The sequence below is a fragment of the Artibeus jamaicensis genome, unplaced genomic scaffold, assembly GCF_021234435.1.
Source record: "Artibeus jamaicensis isolate MK-2021 breed Jamaican fruit bat unplaced genomic scaffold, CSHL_Jam_final contig_335, whole genome shotgun sequence".
Lineage (NCBI taxonomy): Eukaryota > Metazoa > Chordata > Mammalia > Chiroptera > Phyllostomidae > Artibeus > Artibeus jamaicensis.
The window spans coordinates 7773927-7795672 of NW_026521800.1; the positions used below are offsets into that span (position 1 = coordinate 7773927).

The 21746-nt window shown below is 48.5% G+C and overlaps 2 protein-coding genes across 10 annotated transcripts in view; one reads left to right on the top strand and one right to left on the bottom strand.

The window, feature by feature from the left end:
* Nucleotides 1-8540, top strand: part of SLC22A23 (solute carrier family 22 member 23) — a 188127-nt gene extending 179587 nt beyond the window's left edge. For all 4 annotated transcript variants that reach the window (XM_053664087.1, XM_053664088.1, XM_053664089.1 and 1 more), the window contains one exon: nt 7955-8540. In XM_053664087.1, coding sequence (XP_053520062.1) covers nt 7955-8336 — 382 coding nt within the window. In that variant the 3' untranslated portion in view covers nt 8337-8540. The remainder of the gene's footprint in view (nt 1-7954) is intronic.
* Nucleotides 8541-13535: 4995 nt separating this feature from the next.
* Nucleotides 13536-21641, bottom strand: PSMG4 (proteasome assembly chaperone 4). 6 transcript variants are annotated; one of them, XM_053664092.1, is made up of 5 exons: nt 21348-21641; nt 17437-17520; nt 16867-17009; nt 16653-16768; nt 13536-13723 (listed from the first exon to the last, which is right to left on the bottom strand). In XM_053664092.1, exons 1-5 carry the CDS (start codon nt 21519-21521, stop codon nt 13602-13604), a joined length of 639 nt encoding a protein of 212 aa, XP_053520067.1. In that variant the 5' UTR covers nt 21522-21641; the 3' UTR covers nt 13536-13601. The 6 variants fall into 6 exon arrangements, with proteins under 6 accessions (XP_053520067.1, XP_053520068.1, XP_037016755.2 ...); XM_053664093.1 differs by having other exon boundaries at nt 16934-17009; nt 21348-21640; XM_037160860.2 differs by lacking the exon at nt 17437-17520 and having other exon boundaries at nt 21348-21631.
* Between the last annotated feature and the right edge of the window lie 105 nt (nt 21642-21746).

The following is a 21746-nucleotide window of genomic DNA, read 5'->3' on the forward strand; positions in this document are numbered from 1 at the left end:
CCTATTTCTTTGTCTCAGCACACCTGTTAGGTTGTAAGGGGGCGGGGCCTTAGGCATTGACCAGGGCACGACAACCCTCCTTGCTGCACTGCAGCACTGCCCGCGGGGGAGGGGCCAGAGAGGGAACACGGCAGTTCACCTGCTCAAGTCTAGCCCCACTTTCCAACGTACTCTTGTGTGAGACTGGGAGTTCCTCCCACCACAGCAACCCCCACAATACTCCACAGTCAGCTCCGAGTTTCTGTCTCCTGTTTGGTCAGCCTTGCCCCTGAGGTCCACCACCTTGCCACAGGTTCTCCCCATCCATCCATCTTACCAGTCTGGTTGGTCTAGTTGACTATTTCTTTAATTCCTTCATTGTCAGAGTTCCATGCAGTTTGATTTGCTGGCACTTTTGGTTGTTTAGTGATTTTAGGTTGGTTGTTACCCTCCTTTCGGTTGTGCAAGGAAGTGAAGGGTTTCTACCTATGCCTCCATCTTAGCCGAAACTACCCCGAAATTGTTTTAATCTCACTGAATAATTTTAAGGATATCCTTGATGGGAAATGAAACAGAAAATTGCTTTCTTAGAAAAAAGGTATAAAGATACATTGCACATTATATATACATGTGCGCTTACCTATATATGTAGATATAGGTACTTTCTTAATGCTTCATCTAGTCCTACCAAAAACCACATATATTTCATTTTATTTGACATGATTTATTAACATATTAGTATGATAGAATTCATTTGGCATGATGAACAGAGACTTCTCTCTGCTCCTTTAACCATGAATCTGTGCTCGGCCTTCCTAATGGGCCTGTGCACCCTGCCTTCCTGCACAGTAACCACATGTGGCCTTTACATGCACTGAGCAGGGTAAGTCTCTTGCTGCCTGTCACTGGCATTCACCCTTAGTGAAAAGGTCAAGTGGAAACCCACGAGGTTTCAGGAAAAAATGGTGTCTTCTTGGTATCAAAGGCCCCAGTGAAACACATCCATTTTCCCTGGCATCTGATATGTCCCTTGCAATGTCCTTTGGCTTCCTGAAGTGGCCAGAATGATCAAGGACTAAGTGGCTATTTCAGGCGTTCATATTTTTCATCTTACATATGGAGTCAATCCCGCTGCTTTTTCTCGTGGTCGTCTATATTTAACCTGTCCTGTTCATTTGGGTGAGCTGAACTTCCTATGCAGGAAGCCAGTATAATCCATAAACATTCAATATTTATTAAACATAAACACTGTGTGCCAGTTGATGTTCTAGGAAATAATCCTTGACCTTGAAGGGTTCATAAACTAATAACAATGATAAGCATATAAACAAATACTAGCAGAAAGGTTCAGAGTGTCTTTAAAAGATTGCCTGGGACCCTCTGCCTGGGAAGGAAGTTATTGTCTAGGAGACACGCCCCAAAATACTGCTGTTTCTCATTAGTGGCCCACTGATGACGGCTCAGTAGCACAGTGATGTGACTATTCCTTTAGCACTTCCAGCCTCTCCCGTAGTGAAAGGCTTTCTAATAACACAGTACTGATGACACATCACAGCCTGGGTGAAAGGTTCCTGTTTCCCTCATGACTAAGGCTGGGGAATTCTGTCACTCACTGACGTGTGCATTGGTTGTTTATTGCTGTATAACAGATTACCCCAAAGCTTAGTGGCTTCAAACACCTATACTTATTGTCTCACAGTTTCCGCGGGCAGCAGTCCGCATGGCCTGGCTGGGCCTTCACCTTCAGGGTCTCCCCCAGGCCATAACTAGCTTCCAAGCTCATTCTGTAACTGGCAGGTGGCAGAATACCATTGACTGGGTGGTTGATAAACAACAGAAAGTTATTTCTCACAGTTCTGGAGGTGGGGAAGTCTAGGACCAAGGTGTCAGCAAATCTGGTGCCTGCTTCCTGGTTCATAGACACCCAGCCTCTTGCTGTGCCTTTACATGGTGGAAGGTAAGAGAGCTCTTGGGTTCCTTTTATAAGGGCATAAATCCCATTCATTAGAGCTCCACCCTCATGACCTAATCACCTCCCTAATACTGTCATTCTGGGGATTAGGAATTCAACGTATGAATTTAGGGAAATGCAAACATTCACACCGTAACAGCAGGATTCAGTTCCTTGCCCACAGTTGGACTGAGGGCCTTAGTTTCTTGCTGGCTTTTGGCTGGAAGCCACCTTAGATCCTTGCCACATGGACCTCATCATAGCAGCTTGCTTCATCAATGCCAAGAAGAGAATGGGCTAGAAGTCACGGTCTTTTGTAACCTAAGCATGGAAGGACACGTCATTACCTTTGCTGCATTTTAGCTGTGAACAGCGAGTTACTAGGTCCAGCTCATTCTTGAGGTATAGGGGCATGACCACGGCATGACGGGAGTGGTGGGGCCATCTTAGAAATCTGACTCCCCTGCCCCATGAAGACCCAGGAACCTGCCAGCTCCCTGCAAGGGGCTGGGTTGAGGTGAGAGATAAGAGTCAGGCCTGGTTGCTGCCCTTGAAAATCTCTTAAGTATATATCAGAGACACACAGACATTTTGAACACAAGTGAGTCTAGGCTGTAAACTCACGTGTGCTGGGGGCATGTGGGAGCACCCAAGAGGGAGGAAGGGAAGGACCTGGGGCTGAGAGAACTCGGCAGCGTGCGCAGCCTGCGTGGGGTGCTTGTCTGGGGCTGTCGGCTCCAGGGAGCAGACGGAGCAGCCAGCAGTCCAGGAGAAGGAGGCATGTGCACAAAGGAGCGGTGTGTGGGGAGAGGATGAGGCCTCATTCCAGACGATGCAGTGAGCAGGAGCAGAGGTCTCTGGAAGGGAGAGGGCAGTGAGCCCGAGGCAGCTTCAGGAGGCATTGTTTGCAGGGCTTGGGTGAGGACACGGGCAGAAGGGGAAGGAAGGACCAAAGCAGTTCCAGTACCCTCTGCCAGCCTTTGGGTTTCCACATTATCTCTGGAGGCTTTGGCCTCCTCTTCTCTTTAGCCTCTCAGTTCTCAAACGTGCCCAAATCCAGCCCTGCCATCTGGCTCCTGGCCAGCTCTCACCAAACACCTCCAGCCTTGAATCATCCACTGATCTCCAGTCTTCCCTCCACCTCCTGCCCTTGTCCCTGTAATGTTAATGCAGCAAGAGAGAAGTTAGAAATGCATCAATATTTTTGCTTTGTGGTGCCAACAGAGTGCGGGAGAGAGCACAGACAACTGGAGGAAAAACAGCAGCACACCTGCACTCCACATGCCCCATCCCAGCACCCCATTTCCAGCACCCGTAGGTCAGAGCTCCTCGCTGCACTGCCTTCCCAGTCTTCGCCGAGGCTTATAGGGGCAAGTCCTGGTGACGGTGGAGCCAGAGTTCTGACCCAGTCCACTGGCTCCAGAACCTCTTCTCTTCACTGTGGCAGCTTCCACCTGCATAGCAAAAAGGGTCTGTGTAACAGCTCACTCTGGCCTGGCCTGTGTATATGGGTTTACTTTATGCCGGAGCAGCCCTGATTGCTGACTGTCCAGTTTTGGCACTCACTCCTCAGAGTGAACAAACACTAGTGAAGCTTCTGTGCCAGAACTGTGCCAAGTGCGGGGACCCCAGGTGAAAAGCCACGTGTCCTTCAGGAAATACATGAGACAGTTACCTATCCCAGGAACCTGGCAGGGCTGGGCATGAAGGACCCAGAGAGCTTAGCTGAGCCAAAGTGAGAGAACCTCATGGAGGGAGTGAAGGGGAGTGAGGAACTGAGGCCTAAGGTGCTGGGGGAGCCAGTGCACCTGACCAGGGGGCAGGAGGGAGAAGTGGAGCCCTCGGGAGCTGTGCAGGAGACAGGAAGGAGCCAGAGAAGGACTGGGAGCAAGTGAGTGGCACCATCAACTCTGTATTTTAAACAGGTCACTTTGTCAACAGTGGGGAAAGAAAGTCTGAGGGGACTGTGGGAGATACACCAGTGAGGGGAGTGTAACCCGGATGGGCCTGAACTTGGTCAGTGGCTGGGAAAGGGAGGAGTCAGGGACTCCCAGGCTCTGTATTTGTCCCTAGGACACTGTGCCTAGTGAGGCTGTCCCTCTTGAAACTCAGCCCTGGGTCTTAAACTGCAAGCAGCCAAAGGAGTACACTGTTCCCCACCCCCACCTCTGAGTCACCCAGCACAAAAGAAGTGAGGAAAGCCCTTCCCACTGTACCTGAAGCCACACCCTGTGGTGGTGGGCTGCTATCTGCAAGCAAACAAGGCCATTCGTAATTAGAGTGAGAAGGGGAGAGAGGAGTGTCTTATCTTTTTGTTATGAAGCATGACAAAACGGGGAGATCACCCATTGTCCCACCCATCACACATAGTTGCCACCTTAATGTCCTATTCTTGAGGAAAAAACGTTTGCATAAAAATATTCTTTAAAAATGTTTGAGAGGCTGTGTTCCATCCTGTCTTGACCACAGAACTCTGTATGTCTAATTTGAGGCGGCCTTAGGTACAGGTGTCCACCTGGGGAGCCCCAGACATGGCCTCCCTGCCTGAGGGCCTGCTGCAGTAGGATAGCGGGTAGCCAAGTCAGGATCTCTCTTTCCCCTTGTTGGAGACAGTGAAGGCCCTGGAGAAGAGAACTTGCTGCTCAGCCCCATGGTGGGCAAAGCGGAGCAGAAACTCCCGCCAGGCAGCCGGGGTGGCAGGCAGAGGGGAGTGTGGGCAGTGGGAGGAAAAGGTGAGGCCTGGCTGGCTGCCCTCCTAGGCCAGAAATTTGAAGAATTTGTATCAACAGGAGGCTCCAGCCCCAACAGGTAGAAGAGTTTGGGGGTTTTCTTAACATCTTTATTGAGGTATAATTAACATACTATGAAATTCACCCATGTTTGGTATGCAGTGCAGCAATCACCACAGTCCAGTTATAGGACATTTCCACCTCCTGAAAGTTCCCTCATGGCCCTTTGCAGCCTCTGTCCCTGTCCCCAGTGCCAGGCAGCCACTACCCTGCTCTCTGCCACTACAGATGTGCTTTCTTTTGGACATTTCATATCAATGGGATCATACAGTCACGTAGTATGCTTCTGAAATCCATATACAGTCCTTTTCTTATTGTAAATACTATTGCACTGTATATGATGGGACCACATTTTGTTTCTCCAGTCACCAGCTGGTGCACATTTGAATTCTGTGAAATTTTTGGCTTGTAATAATGATGCTACAATGAGCATTCACTGATAAGTTTGTATATGGACACAGGTTGTCATGTTTCATAGAATTAGAATTGCTGGGTCATACAAGTTTAGATTTAAGCTTTTAAGAAAATGCCACGCTTTCCCACAGTGGCTACACCATTTTTCTTTCCTACCAGCAACATGTAAGGGTTCTAGTTTCTCTGCCTCTTCACCAACACTTGCTATTGTCTGTCTCTTTGATTATAGCCATCCTTGTGGGTGTGAAAGAGTATCTCATTGTGGCTGTGATATGCATTTCTCTAATGACTAATGGTGTACATCTTTTTGTGTGCTAATTGAACATTTTATAGTTTCTTCAGAGAAATGTCCGTTCAGACTTTTGGCCCATTTTTTAACTTGGGTTTTCTTCTTACTGAGAGCTCTTTATATACCGTATTTTTCAGATCATAAGATACACCTACGTTTTAGAGGAGAAAAATAGGAAAAAAATTTTGAAGCAAAAAATGTGGTCAAATATTTAATAACATAAATAACAATTATTTCACCAATGTAAATGTAAACAGAACTCAACAGCAGCATTAACAACCACTATTCCTCCCAAACTGAAGGGGGTGGGGAGGTGCATCGTATAGTCTGAAAAATATGGTATTCTTATCATACATGTTTTGTAAACATTTTCCCCATGTATTGTCTATCTTTTCATTTTCTTAAGAGTGTCTTTTGGAGGGCAGAACTTTTTAATTTCGATAAACTGCAATTGTTTATACTTTTCTTTTTATGTATGTTTTTGATGTCATGTGTAAAATCTTTTTCCTAACCTAAGGTCACAGAGATTTTCCTCTTTTCTTCTACAAGTGTTATAGTTTTAGCTCTTACATTTAGGGTTATGATCCATTTATATAACAGTTCATTTTCGTGTATGATGTGAAGGTCCAACTTCGTTCATTTGCACATGGATATCCAGTTGTCCCGGCACTGCTCGTTTAAAAGACTGTCTGTTCCACACTGAATTTGCCCTTGTCAAAAACCAGGGGACCATAAATGTAAGGGTTTATTTCTGAACTGTTAATTCTGTTCCCTTGATCTATCAATACATTAAGGAAGTACCACACTGCCTTAACTGCTATATCTTTATAGTAAGTTTTGAAATTGGAAAAATCCATCCTGAGTTTATTTTTCAAAATTGTTTTAGGTATTTTGAGTACTTTGCATTTCCATATAAATCTTGAGATCAGTTTTATCACTTTCTGAATAAAAAGTAAAAGTCATATTGGAATTTGATAGGGATTGTATTGGATCAATTCAGAAAGAATCACCATCTTAACAATATTGAGTTTTCCAATCCATGAACATGACATGGCTCTCTGTTTACTTTTACATTTTTAATTTTTCTCAGCAATGTTTTATAGCTTTCAGCATACATCTTACATTTCCTTTGTTATTTATTTCTAAGCATTTTACTATTTTGATGTTATTGTGAAAGGAACTTTCTTAATTTTATCTTCTACTTGTTTATTGCTACCATGTAGACAGACAGTTGAACTTTATTATGTTGATCTTGCAGCTTGTGTCCTTGAAGGACAATATTTTTGTGTTAGAGGCACCTGCAGTGTCACCAAGGGGATCACAGGCTCCTCGGGAGCTGGGAGCTCATCCACCCCATCTCCTGCACACCACACTGCAGGGGCCTCCCCTTTAGCCCCTCTTTGCATGATAAGCACATCCAAGAGTAAAGGTCGCTTCACTCAAGGGCAGTACCTAACTATTCAACAAGTCCCTTTGAAAGTTACTTAAACCAACTGAAACCTGCATTCCTGTACCTTCTGTCTACTGGTCCAGATCTGCATTCTGGGGCAAGGCAAACAACTTTACTTCCCTTCCTTCAGACATAATTTCCTCATCTGCCCCTTCACTGTGGCCCCAGAGGCTCTGAGACCAGCCAGCCCTATCTGGCCTGTATGGTGAAGGCACAGCATGACTGTGACCTCCTGTCACCTGAACAGCCTGGTCCTCTTCACTGCAGCCCAGCACTGCACTGCTTCCTCATTGTCACATAGCACCTTCTCACCAACACTGTACCTTTATGTCAGAGTAGACATGAGTTAGATACGTAAGGGTCTTCTGCAATGCCGAGTACCTACAACGCCTTTGGAGCATCTGGCAGGTCCCTTTTGTGACAGAGGAGTGCAGAGGAGTGGCCCAGGCTCTCGGCTTGCATTCAGTCCTTTTGGAGCTCAGTGCTGCAGTGAGTTTCCCTATCAGTGCTTGGTTCTGGCACAACTTTTCCCATTGGTGGTGTGCAGAATGATCTTTAGAAAATACATGGAACAGGACAATAAATGACATCAACTCAGAAAATTGATGTTTTTTAAAGATCTTCAAGTCTCTCTGACTACAGCAAGGAGAAAGTCTGTTAGTGCTGGTATGTCTTTAACAGCTTCTCTAACCCCTGGTGGTCCCCCAACCCCACACTCACACACACCACCCCTTTTCTAAGTAAGGAGCATGAGAGCAAACCATGGGAAAATAGCATCATTTAATAATACTTTCTTTTTCACTTCATGTATATTACTTATGGCCAGCGATACTGTTTTCCATTTACAGTGATGTAAAGTCAGTGAACCAGAAGTGGTGTGCAGATGACTTAGCTGAAGGCAGTTTGGGACATCCCACACATGGGAGGCTCTGGTATGGGGTGGCGCCCGGTGCCCCTGCTTAAGCCAGGATTCCAGGTCTGCCATGAACTTGCCCTGTGATCCCCATGAAGCTGTGTCCACACTCTGGGAGCCACTGTGTCCCTGGACACTATCTAACCTCGTGCACTCAACCCTCCTGTAGGTGTGGCGGGCTGGGGCTGGTGCTGGCCAGCGCAGGCTTCGGCATGCTGACAGCACCCATCATCGAGCTGCACAACCAGAAAGGCTACTTCCTGCACCACATCATCTTCGCCTGCTGCACGCTCATCTGCATCATCTGCATCCTCCTGCTGCCCGAGAGCCGGGACCAGAGCCTGCCTGAGAGCATCTCCAATGGGGAGCACTACACGCGGCAGCCACTCTTGCCACACAAGAAGGGCGAGCAGCCGCTGCTGCTCACCAACGCGGAGCTGAAAGACTACTCAGGCCTCCACGACGCAGCAGCGGCCATGGGGGACACACTGCCTGACGGCGCCACAGCCAATGGCGTGAGGTCCTGTGGCTCTGGGCACGGCCTGCCCTGAGGGGCACCTGGGTCCCCAGGGTGGGGCGGCTTATGCGCAAGTTTACAACACATGGCTGCAGCAGGCAAACACCGCAGGGGCGTGGGACCTACCACTGGTATGGGGAATTCCTTCCAAAACTATAAAGATCATGTGTGAGGAGGCAGACTCTTCAGAAATAAGACTCTCTTTTCTGCCATTAAATGTTTGTATTTATTTTGGTCATTTTTATGAGAAGCACTTTATTCCCTTTCCTCTCACTGACCTTGAAGCAGATCCACCTCCTTTGAGAGAGGGACCCAGTTGTCCCAGTGCAGCAGCAGGTCTCTGAGCAGGTCCACCACTGTCGCCCACCACCCCCTGAGCAGCCAGGCACCACCCCGCCTCGGAGCCGCACCCACGCTGCCTGTGTGTGTGCAGACACCCACGGAGCAGTTCCCGACTGATACTTAGACACTGAAATGTAAATGATCAGGTGTTTGCTAGCTAGGGTGTGTGTTATGGTTTGTAAAGTGTTTTCTGTCTGTAAGGTCAGAGCTTCTGTTACGTGTTTTGGGGGAAAGCAGCTCACAAATATCATTAAAACCAGCTTAGTCTTTCCTTCAAGATCATCATCCTTTGGTACTTCATGCTGGAAATCCTTTGGGGAAAACCTTAAACATGTAACCACAAATCTTAAATAATTAGTGGCAATGCTGCCAGTTTTCTGGCCAAGTTTACCAAGTTCACAAGTAGCAAATGTGTGGAAGTCTGAGACATGTTAGCATTAATACTCGTTCTCAGACTTGGCTTCAACAGCAAAGTTCCCTCTTTCACTATCAGCTTTTTTCCCCAGAACTACTTGAAAACGTGGCTACTCTCTGAACTGAAACCAATAGGGTAAGAACTGATAGGCAGCTAAGGCAAACCCACAGGAGGGAGGGAGGGATGTTCTCCCAAACAGGGCCCTTCACACGCACCAGAGCACACATCACGTAGAAATCACCAGCTTGGAGAACTGTCAGCTCTCACTTAATTTCATGCTGAGATACTGCAAAACCTGTGGGAGCCCATCTCCTTCACGCCTGCCCACGCCTGCCCACTCCTGCTTCCTGCTACTTCCGTCTGCACAGAGGTGGAGCTTGGGGCAATGAGTGGAACGCTCTCCTGTTAGTCCAACTGACCTCCTGCCTTTTAAAGCACCAAGACCAATGGAGAGAAAGCAATAACTCATCAAAGTTCAACTCCCATCCCCATCCCCAATATCCGAGAGTTTTCGTTGTGCTCATTTGGTCCCACACGCGAAGGCCTCCTCTTCCTTTCCTGTCAGGCTTTCTCCACCTGCTGAGGGGCGTTTCGGAGGAAACTCAGAGGGCCTCCTCAAGGACACCCAGGGGCCACTGCGGAACAAGCTTCATTGGCACAGGCAGGCACTACCTTGTAGTAATACAGACACCTGATTTTCTTAAACAGCGCGGATTCTTTATCTAAAATTGTCCACCCCTCCCCCCACTTTGTGACATGGCTGTTTTTGCCAAGGAAATCGTAGTCTCAGGACTGTGAATCAGGTGACCTCCAACTGACAGTTACTGGAACTCAAAGGGCCTCAAAAGGGGTTGACTTAACTTGCCTTTCTCCCCTTTTGGCTTTCTATCTTGTCTGTGTCCTTCTGTCTCCACCCACCACTGTCCTCCAAATCTGGTGGACATGAATAGGAACTTGCTGGCTTGATAAAAACATGGTGAGGAGAAGAACAAATCGGCAAGCATGTGTGATTCCAGTGAGTAAACCGCACTTTCTCTGTCAAATCAATAGCGCCTAAGATCTCCAGCCTCATCCACGGGCCACTGCTTAGGAAGGAAGGCCATCTGGCCAGTCTCCCTGTTCCAGTCCAGCTCATCCTCACCTCCTCTTATCTCTTTTAAGTCACTTTTGTTCCATGTTTCAATGTTAGTCCACCTTTACCTTACTTTAAAAAGGCCTCTCTTTACAAATGTGCAGCCTTCGTGTGCCAAACTTGTGAAATACCTTTTGCCCTTTTTAGAGTATTTGCTACACAGCCACCTGGCAGCAAGATCCATTAAATCCGGGACGTGACATATGCAGCCGCCAAGCCCCTGAGCAGCCGAGGAAGCTGGGAAGGTCCTGGGCCGGCCCCTGGCTGGGTGCATTTCTGCATGTATCACCCCAGCACCAGGACACCTTTCAGTCCCTTTACTGTCCTGCAGAAGGACTTGTGAGTATTCCCTCGCAGATCACAGAGACCTGCTTTAAGAACTGCACTGAAGCTACGGAGAGCTGCCAATAATGTCTAGGAAGGTGGCGGCATGGCACAGCACTTTAAAACTCCTATTCCAAGGTCTCTGATCTCCATCCTAAATGACAAAATCACTTGTCCAACGGAGACAGCACAGTCACTTCAGCAATCAGGACTAACCCACAGATGACAAGAGAAGCTAGCTGTGAGGACTGGGCTCTTGCGACTGAGGTCTAGGATGTGAAATGAGGCCGACCCGCTGACGATCAGTAGATGTTTCTGGGCAGAGGTCCCACAGCTCTTTCCTCCCAGCAGCCTCATGACTAGGCTGAGCACTCATGTTGCTGGCTTAGCTTAAGGCTATCTGAAGCTCTTGAAGAACACCTTTATGAAATATACCCAAAACAGAAAAGCTTCCCTGTGGGCTGAGCACCGTGAAATTCCACACCAAGTGGGCAAGGCATCAAGGGCCCACCTGAGCCTGATACATGCCCAGTCCTGCCCTGTTCTGCATGGAAGGGGCCACCGCCAGCTCCCTAGCAGCTGTCGGTCATGCTTGGACTCCTCAGTCCCATTTGCTTCACGGTCGGTAGGGAAACAGCTCTCAGGCATTTCAAGTCTGCCTCCCACCACCTCCTCCCCTGCCCGGGGACAGTCCAGGTATGTGCTGCAGCCACTCTTCTCCACCAGCCACACCTGCATCCTGCCTTCCTACCAGGGAGCCGTGATCCCTTTCAATAAAATTATGCACAAATGTGAACACCTGAGGCAGGGCTGCACAGGTCTTCACTTTTCCATAAGTCAGTAACTCTTAACCAAATACCTGAGAGTACTAGCACCCAAGACAAGAAAAAGTTTTTCTGTACAGGAAAAAGTTTTAATATTTTTGTTTTCTAAGAGTGTAATTACTTGCAACTAGAAGAAAGGGGATGGTAAGTTGTTTTGGCCACAGACCAGAAAGCAAAAATAAACCTCGTAAAGGAAGTATCAAACTCAGTACCACTTCCTAGAGCCAAACAAGAAATGACTGAAGTGCCATTAAACGAATCGTGACCATCGCGTTGCCCGGCCTCTAGGTGGCGCATGGGGCACGCACGTGCTGGGGAGGGCCCACCCTTCACTTCCAAGTACTCCTTGCTTTGCTGTGTCGTTTGGAAAAGCAGCAGTGTGTTATGTCTAGTGGGAATACTTCCCTCTGTCCTTCCTGCCACCCCCGCACTTAAGGTTTCTAGTCAGACCACGTTACTGTACATGTCATCCGGGATCAATCTGGAGGTGCTCATTCACAGCACAAGCCTAAATCGAGTTCTGAACTGTGTTGTTCAAAGCTAAATGTCTGCATGATGTCACATCCGTTGTACCTTTGGGAAAAATTTGTATGTAAGTGTACAGAAATAAAAATGTTGCCCCATTAACAAATTTCCTCTGGAATGTCTTCCCTACCTCATCTGATGGTATCCAATGAAGGGCATTTCACAACCATTGACTACAAGTAATAAAAAACTGTCTATTCAGATCGTGCTGTGTCCCTGTTTTAGCGCCTCTGTAAACTGAGACTCACTCGGCCTGGGAACAGGGGTAGCCTCTCATCTGCTGGCAGAGGCAGAGACAGGTTCAAACACAAACTGTCCATTCAGAACCACTCTCAGACCATCAGTAAGTCTGAGTTCTCTTCTTCTGTGTACTCATGTCCTGCTGAGTGTGGCCTGCAAGTCCTAGAGAAGCTGAGAAACGACCGTCTCGACCTGTGATTCTGTGAGGGAAGGCTGGTAACCCACAACACTCTTCTTTAATGTAGTGCTTTTTTAATAAGAAAACAATGTTTCTTTAATAAAGTTTTATACCAAACTCTTCTCTCCATAGCCCTAATTTTGTGTTACTTACTCTTCCTAGAGAGGTGCCCACTGTGCTGCCAGGCGCTGATGGTGCTGGCCGAGACCGCGGAGACCAGCACAGAAGCCTGCTAAGGAGGGAAGCCTCGTAAACACAGACCTACTCTTCTGAAATGCTTCTGTGCCCTGGCCAGAGTGTCAGCACTCCCGGCTGCTTACCACTGGCTCAATGCTTTTCGCCACCGCACGGAAGTGTTATAGAGACCTAAACTATCCACTTCTAGTAACAAAAGGGGTCCAGGTGGACCCCAAAGATTAAAAAGTTCTGACAGTGGTCCTCAACATGCCTGTGCTGCGCAGCACCTGGGGCGCTGTTCGCCCCGCCGGTGCTGGGGCCCAGGCCACCGGAGTCTCTGGGAAAAGGCCTCACGTGGGCAGTCTGTGGAAACTCCCCCAGAGATTCAAATGTGAAGCCAAGGTTAGAAGCCGCTGACCCATGAAATACTGGGTTTTGAAGAAAGTGGGAAAAAAAGTGTAGCATTTGGTATTAAAAAGATTAGAATCCACTGCAAGTGGTAGACAGAAAATCCTAAGAATTAAAGATAACTTGGAAGTTGGGGAAAAAAGAGAAGGAAAGACAGGAAGAGCCAGCATCTGGACCCATGACATAGATAAAACCGTCACTGACATCGTACTTGCCACAGCACTTCGGGTTGGCAAAGCATTTCTGTGTTATTTCAGCCTAAAAATAACCCAGCAGAGTGAAGACTATTCTCCTTCTTTAGATGATGAAATGGTCCAAAGAAGTTATTCACCAAGACCACAAGTCTCGTGAGCAGCGAGGAGAGGGGATCCAACGCGGCCCAAGGGAGAACACCGCCGGGAAGGGCTCGTCGCCTCGATTCTAACTGGGAGTGGACATAACTGGGGTCAGGACTGACTCACCCTGCAGTCCCAACACAGCCCCATGTTAGCTCCTTCTCTCCATCTCTGAGCAGTCCCAAGGAAGCTACTGCCCATTTTGCTTTCCTCCTTCCCTGGCTTGATCAATTATAGCCCTTTGGCCCACAGTCTGTTGAGGGGAAGAAGGCAAATTAGTAAGATTAATACTTTAAAAACAACATGTAAACACATTCAAGTGGTGACAAACAGTGAAACTCAATTCCTTTATTTAAACATATTGTACATAAGTTACGAATCCTCACTTCAGCCACTCAGCTAGAACTTTTCGGGAAAAGCCTCCATTTCTTCCTTGATCCTGTTTTCTACAAGTAATGCGAAGTTACTGTCTGCATTCTGTAGGTTATAGCTGACAAACACCTGCTTGTTGGTCTTCCTGGCTAAAACGAGAAAACACATTGACACGGCCATGACTGGAATGCCTGGTGATTCTGTGTCTCAGGCCTGCCTTGTGGCTGAGAAGTATTTGGAAAAAGACAATGGGCTTTCAAGGAGAGAAGGAAGTTCTGATTTTTATGACTTCACAGGCAGCTGCTGCAAATACAGACTAAAATCACTGGACCCTATCTAAGTCTCTAGAGCAGTGGTTCTTAAAGCGAAGTCCCCTCCTCAGCAGCATCCCCAGAAAAGTCGTTACAGACAGACGTACTCAGGCCCCACTGCCCAGGACAACCAATCAGAAAGGCTGGGGTTGGGGCCTGCAGTCTGTGCCCACGTGAGCTCCAGGGGATCCGAATACCAACACGTAAGAACCACTGCTCTACACTTACTATTGGTTTGTTTCACTTTTCAAAAAACATGGACAATATTCAAGTATTTAAAATAACATACTAGAGTTCTCCTTTAGTACCACCCTCTCTACCAATTCCTAGAGATAATCCACTTCTCATTTCTGTGCATACACATACACACATACATCCATACACACTTGTATGTGCACATACACACATACACCCAATGTCTAATTTTCACCTTGACACTGAATGTACGTTAGCCCCTTTCTACAGAACCAACAATAGCTAAGGTGTGCCACTTCAACTACAGAAATCCAAATGAAAGACAACACACACATTCTGAAGGCACATCGGGCATCGAGTCTGAAGCAGTTAAATACTGCGACCGCACCAGCACTGGGGCCTCCTCCCTCAGCCACACACCACACACAGAGCAGGTGCAGTTCCTCCTCCAACAAAGCCACCCACCCACCCTCCCGCCCCAAGGACTTCAGGTGACCACACTAACCCCAGTATCGTAGGCAAAAACGGTGGCGAGGACGGGTGTGTCCGATACCCGTGAACTCGTGCGCACTCAGCCTGCCCTCATTCAGTGGCAGGAAATTTCCTGTCCCGAAGGCGAGGCCACTCTGATGCCAATCACTCTACTTGCTAGGACAGGGTCTCACAGGGAGCAAACCAGTATCTGCCTGCATCACCCACCCAGCGGTCCCAGCTGTGGCCTCCAGAGTCACACACAAAAAGGGGTTTCCATTCACACCACAGCCTCCAAAGCTTCCGGGGTCACTCTGAACCCTCTAGATCATCTCTTTCCCGACTTTTTTCCATCTTCCATAGAAGATACTGTTCGGGACACTGCTATCTTCTCATTACCCCTTCCAGACAACTGATAATGGTTAATAATTCGACTTCAACTAATTTGCCTAATAATACACTTTTAACAGCACAGGCTGCACTGGACTGCCCCTGTGGGATCTAAGCCTTTGGGGATGCCAGCAGCCACGTCACACCACGGACTTTTCACGCTTCTCCCATGTGCCCATCCTCACTGGGCGACAGAGAGCTGCCAGTTTATGCCAATGCAGGCAAGATGGAACCTTCATTAATATTTAAATTTAATAAGATGTCAGGATATTATTTTTTGTCTCTGTTTTGTTTCAATTCATGTAGATTATTATAAATTGATGTAAACCATGTCAGAAAAATGTTCATTTTAAAAAGCACCAGTATTTGCACAAAACACACACACAAAAAACCCCTAGTTCTTTACATACAAACTAGGCACCCACATTCGAGACACCCCTGAGGCCACCCTACTTTTCGGGGCACGAACAACTTCCTCGCAGCACGCCCAACAAGCCCCCGGCACCCTGCACTAGCAGGGTCTGTCGTCCACACGGTGGCCATCCACCCGCTCTAGAACTTTTTGGCTCTAGAACTAGAAACAGCCCCGTTTCTTCGGGGGACCAGGCAGGGCACTCGACAGTCTGTACGACAAAGCAGGGTCACCCCTTAAATGCTGGCGATCCGCAGTGCAGCACACGGCAGCAGCTGCATCTCCGACTCACCTTCGTGTGGTCCAGAAAAAACAATGACACGCATATAAGGAGTGATGGCAACCAGGAATCTGGGTGCAGGCTGAGTAGGGCCTCCTTGTATCTTTTTATGCAACTTCTCCATAAATTTAAATTGCTTCCTAATAAGAAGTTACCTAACAACTTACTAGCCAGGTTTCTCTAGTTTATTCGGGCTAAAGAAACAGTGGTGGGTGGTCCTGGAGTCCTGCCGCAGCAGCCGCACAGTCCCCACGCTACTCACACACACCGCTCAGTGAGGCAGGTCTGGTATGGCCTGTCCTCCACCTGACCATGACCCACGCTGCCCGTGAACTGTGTGGGTACATTCCAGGGTGACTGACATACACATTCCCACGGATCAGGGGTCACGCGGACAGGATTTCAACATAACTCCTGGATAAAATATAGGGGCTGGGCCTCATTCGCCGTACACCCCCAGCACCACGACACCCGGCCTCTGTGACTGGCTCTCTAACTGAACAGGCTGGGAACACTGCTGGCCACAAAGACTGAAAAGGAGACAGAGACCGCCCTAGTTATTCTGAGAATTGAATGAACTGCCAAGCAGGAGTATCCTGGATGAAATGTGTCCCCTCAGAAAGCAGCTGGCAGAGAAAGGGAGCAGTGTCCCAGGCCCCTGCACGCCCTGTGATGACAGGGGACTGCACACACTGGCCGAGGGCAGAACACATGCTGCTCTTACCTGAACTGACTGGGTGTTTACAAGAAGTGAGTGAGTGGGGCGTAGGGGATGGTGGACCCTTCGACCTTATGTTCTTGCTTAACGCTCACTCGGTGTCACACGCAGACCAGGCCAGCCTCCCTGAATTCTGAATGATATTACAGGGAGTGAAGGACAGTCCCTCGTGCGCAGCACTGGCAACCTGCTCCACAGGCTCCACTGAATTCCCAAAAGGCCCAGGCACACCGCAGCCATGGCCCCCTGTGTGCTGTGAGCATCATTCGCACTGTCCCCCCATGAGGAGTGATGTGCTTACAGAAGGAGCTAAAGCACCTGTCCCCCATCGGCTTGGACAGCAGCCACGGCACAACATCGGAGTCTCCGGGCAACATGCTGGCAGTGGTGACACCATGGGGGCGTGGATGTGCCCTCCTAAAGAAGACACAATATACAAAGGTCTGGGCTTACCCCATGGTGATGAGTTGATTTATCTCCCGGCATAAAGACTCTTTATTTCTAAAGTGACTTGCCTCATGGTCCCATCAAACAGCGAGGCCCCATCTGGTCGCTCTTGCAGCACCTGCCATGGGTACGTACCTAAGCGCTGGGCAAGGCCAGTGGAGGTTGTGTCGGAAGTGTCTCCAAGGAGGGAGGTAGACACAGGGATGGAATCCTAAAAGGAAAACAGAAAATGCAATGTTGCTTCTCCATCAGTCGAACTTCTGTTGCTTCTCATTCTTCAGCTTCTGCTTCTTCAGGAGGGTGACAGTGGCAGGTCCCGTGGGTTACACAGATTTACGAAGGGAAAGGTCTGGCATCTGTGTCAACAGCCAGGTAGGTTGACCCTCTGAGACATATGAGGTCACCTGAAGCTGAAATCTCAGTGCTGTCAATAAGTTCTCAGAGTTATTTCACATAAAGGGCTTGTTTTAGTGTGGGAAACTCTGAAGCATGCTGAAGGGCAACATGACAACCAAGAGAGAAGCCAACAATATCACTAAGACCACCACAAAAAGAAAGCTACCGGAGTCTGGGTGCCCAGTGCCTCCAGGTCCCTCCCACCCAGGGTGGGGCTGCAGCGGAGAAGGGCGCCACCTCACCTCTGCTTCCGGACCAGGAAGAGAACACAGAGCTCCATCCCCTAGGGGTACCTGGGCTCTTCCAGGCCAACGAGGCCCCCGTGACTTTGCAAAGGGCACCAGCCATTGGCATTGAAATAATGAAAATAAAAATTTTTGAATATGCCGGTCAATTCTCATTTCAGCTAAGAAGCAATAAAATTAATGATAAACAAAAGTGGCCCTTCTGAAATCTAGAGATAATCTTACTTCCAATTACTTTGAAAGTATTTCCCCTTACCATTAAAAAGGCCTAGCTTAAAAGGAAAAAAACCCACTAACTTTTATAACATGGCCAACATTACTTTTACTGAGAGCAGAGAGGCTCCTTAGCTCCTAAGGGTTCAAAATTACCTCAATATGAGAGAGAATTCATTTAGGTCTATAAAAAATGATAAGAACAAAAACACTTACTACATGCTTTTTTCTTGAAAAAGATACAAAAATATGATCTTAATTAATTAACTTGCTATTTATAGATTCCAAGTTCCACATTTTAACTACTAATAGTATTGACAGTTAAACCTCCTGAAAACAGAAAATATACCTTAACAGGGTAACCAAACAAAACTAAAATCCCCATATTGTTACTCTTTAAAAAACTTTGTGATTTCTGAAATCATGCTACATCGGGCTGCTCTCCCGGGTAGACAAAGGCCTAGGCAGCTGACTGTGGCCAGAGGACCACCTTCCACTCACCCTGTGGGCCAGGCACATCCTAGATTATCTGAGCACACAGGGTCCCACACCCCCCCCTTGTCTGGGCCCCTGCATCATCCTACTTCTGCAGCTTTTCTTGGTGCCACAAACAGACTTGCTTGATATCAGGTGAGTAAGATGGAAGAGCAGCCCAGTTGTCTGGTTTTGTTCTACATGGTCTAGTCTTACACGCAGGGGTTTGGAGAGAAGGGAGGAGGAAGGAGACCGCACAGACCCTTCAGTGCCATCCTCCACTCATGGGCCAGTAAACTTTTTCTAAGAAGGACCAGACAGTAAACAGTTTAGTTTTTATGAACTATCAGGTCCAACAGCAACTGCTCAACTCTGCCATCAAAGTGCAAAAGCTATGACAAACCCTACTAAATGGACGGGCATAGCTGTGTTCCAATAATACCTTTTCACAAAAGTAGACATGAGCCAGCCCCCAGGCCACAGGAATCCTTGTTTTCCTGCCTGAAGCTTTTGCCTGCACCTCTTCTCTCCAGCTGGCCGAGTCCTCCGCCCCTGGAAGGCAAAGTCTAGGCACACTGGCCAATAAGTCGGAACGGTTCCTTTTCCTGCCCCAATCTTGTCTGTAAGGTGACTTTCCAGTTGAGAAAATACACCCTACTAAGAGCTATGACTACCAAGTGGCTGGACCACCAAAGCCACCCACAGGAGGAACACTGAAACTAATTCAAATAATCAATGCCTGGTCTTCCAGCGAGTAGCAATTCTGGGGCCCAGGTGGCCTGCGGCCTTACACATGGTCTATGAGTCCACCTTAGGATTATGAAAGAAGCTGAGGTGACTGCAGGGTGCCACGACCTCCAAACACACAGCCTGCCCATAACCTACCCCCTCTTCCTCTCCTCCACTGAAAGAAGACCAGGAACTGCCACCTGCCCTAAGGCCCACCTATTGTTACCCACTGGAGAAGAAATAAAAGAAAACACACCCAGAAAAAGAACAGCAAGAGGGGAAAAGGCATATGAGAAGGACAGCCAGAAGGGAAGAGGGACACTTTGTGAGGACATCCAGAAGTGCCACTCAGAGGCTGTATCCTTCACAAAACTTTGCGCAGGTCCTGCCTCCCGGCTCACTCCTCTGATTTCCCACCACCCCTGGGGCCCTCAGAGACTATAATCCTTACTGCCTGACTGGCTTCAGGTTACTGGCAATCCTCCCTAGCAAATGGGGAGTTCCCTGCAGGTTGCTCACTTATTCATTCAACAAGGATTTAATGAGCTGCTTGTCAGGCACTAGGGATACCAAACCTCATAAAACAGACAAACATTACCATTGACAATAAACTGCAGAGGGAGCAACTACTGGGGTCTGCCAGTGTGCTATAGCAGCCAAGGGCAGGGTGGAGGCTGCGGACAAGGCAGCTCTCCCAGGTGGTAGGGCCTGGACGGTCACTGTCAAGTCTCTGGACTGTACTCTAAGTTTCTCTCTTTAAAGGTGTGGAGTAAAGGAATGACAGCATCTAACTGCAGTCTGCTGCCCCGTGAAGAACTCACCATAAGACACTATTATGGATTAAACTGTGTCTCCTCCAAAATGAAATGTCCACGTCCTAACCCACAGTACCTGTGAATGGTAATTTCACTTGGAAATAGGGTCTCCGTAGAAATTAAAATGTTAAGATGAGGTCATAATGGAGTAGCGTGGACCCTTACTTTATTATGAATGATGCCCTTGTAAGCATGGAAGACACACACAGACAGAAACACTCAGAGAAGAGGGCCATGTGACACTGGAAACAGAGACTGAAGCGATGAAGCTGCTAAGCCACAGAACACCACGGACTGCCAGCAACACCAGAGGGGGATGATTTCCCCCTCAGCCTTGAGAATGAACCAGCCCTGACAACACCTTGATTTCGGATCTCTGGCCTCTAGAACTGTGAGAGAAGATATCTGTTGCTTTAAACCACCCAGTTTGTGGAACTTTATTACAGCAGCTCTAAGAAACTAACACAGAAAGCAAAGTGGGGAACCAGCCAGAGGAAAGATGCCACAAGCCTAGCCCAGGTTGGCAGACCTTAAAGAGGTAAGAGGTGACTGGATTCTGTGTATTTTTTAGAAGCATAGTTTTCATACAGTATCATTACTTTTGGAAGTATAACGTAGTGACTCTGTATCCCTATACTTTATGGCATGATCACCACAGTAAGTCTCATTACATCCCCATGACTTATTTATTATATAACTGAAATTTTTTACCTCTTATTCCTCTTCACTTTTTTTCATCCATCCCCCCACTCCATTCCCCTCTGACAACCACCAGTTTGTTCTCTGTATGGATAAGTCTGCTTCTGTTTTGTGTTGCTTGATCATTTTTTGGTGGTTTTTTTTTTGTTCCACATAAGTGAAATCATATGGTATTTGTCTTTCTCTCTTTGACTTATTTCACTGAACGCTGACTCACGTATGTTTTGAGTGAAGGCAGTGCTCAGAGATTCACCACCATTGGTCGTGAGGGTGACCAGTAGCAAGGATGACTCCTAGGTTTCAGTGGAATCACTATAACAGATGCGCTGGCTGTGAGAGAAGTAGATTTGAAGGAATGGGTCAAGAGTTTAGTCTTGAAATGTCTATTATGAGATGCCTATTAGGTTTCCAAGTAAAGACACAGGAGTCTGAAATTCAGGAAAGAAGTCTGTTCTGAAAACATAGATAAATGGTAGGGTCAATACAGTTACAGCATGAAAACTAAGTAGATGCCATCCCCCAGAGTGCACGTGTGACCGGAGAGCAGAGATCCCATGATAAAGCCTCGAGACACTCCAACTACAGAGATGCGAGAGAGGAGCCAGCAGGGTGGCGGGAGTGGAGAAGGACCTTCCTGAGGTTCCAAGTGCTGGCCCGACGGTACACAGCTCCCCTCAGGTGGTGCAAATTCCGACAGACCCCCATTCCCTAACACATCACAGGAAGCGTTCTGGAAAACTACGAGGGCCCCCTAAGCCCAAAGGACCTGAGGGCCACGCCCGCACACCTAGCGGAACCCAACCTGCGGTCTCTCCAGGGGCACCACGCGCGCCTTCAGGCTCCCGCCAGCGCCCGGACCCCTACCCCCACCCCGCACTGGCCCGGCCGCCTAGGGACCGCACCCCACCGTGTTCCTAGCTACTGTCTCCTGTCTTCCCCCTTCATCCTCCAGTAGCCCAAGCCCGGACGGGTACTCACGTAGCGACTGCACATGGCCACCGCGAGGTTGCGCAGGTGCGGCGTGGCTCCCACCCACAGGAACAGCGAGTCCGTCAGCCGCATGACGTGGAAGTGGACCAGCTGCTCCCACAGCCTCGCGCTGAAGTTGTGCAGGGAGACAGGCCCACCCGCAGCGGCCTGCGGCCCCTCCATGCTTGCCCCCCGGCCCCCAGCCCACTTGCGCAGCTGCCCCAGTCCCAGCTGCAAGTTGGCTGGTGGAGGCTAGACCTGAGCAGGTGAGCGCCGAGCAACCGAGCGCCGGGCAACTGAGCGCGCTTTCGTTTTCTGTTCGGGGAAAGTGGGTGGGGCCTGGGGTGGAAGAGAGCAGGGCCGAGGAGGGGCGGGGCCGGGCAGCTGGCACTGGCGCCCTAGAGCTTC

Bases quoted from the DNA above. Each gene is read 5' to 3' on its own strand.
- PSMG4 (XM_053664092.1), bottom strand. From the start codon at position 21,521: ATGGAGGGGCCGCAGGCCGCTGCGGGTGGGCCTGTCTCCCTGCACAAC. The intron at 17,010-17,436 runs GTGAGGTGGCGC...TTTTCCTTTTAG, and splicing joins TTCCTGGTCCGGAAGCAGAG to GATTCCATCCCTGTGTCTAC. The intron at 13,724-16,652 runs GTAAGCACATCA...TTCTCGTTTTAG, and splicing joins CAGGTGCTTTAGCTCCTTCT to CCAGGAAGACCAACAAGCAG.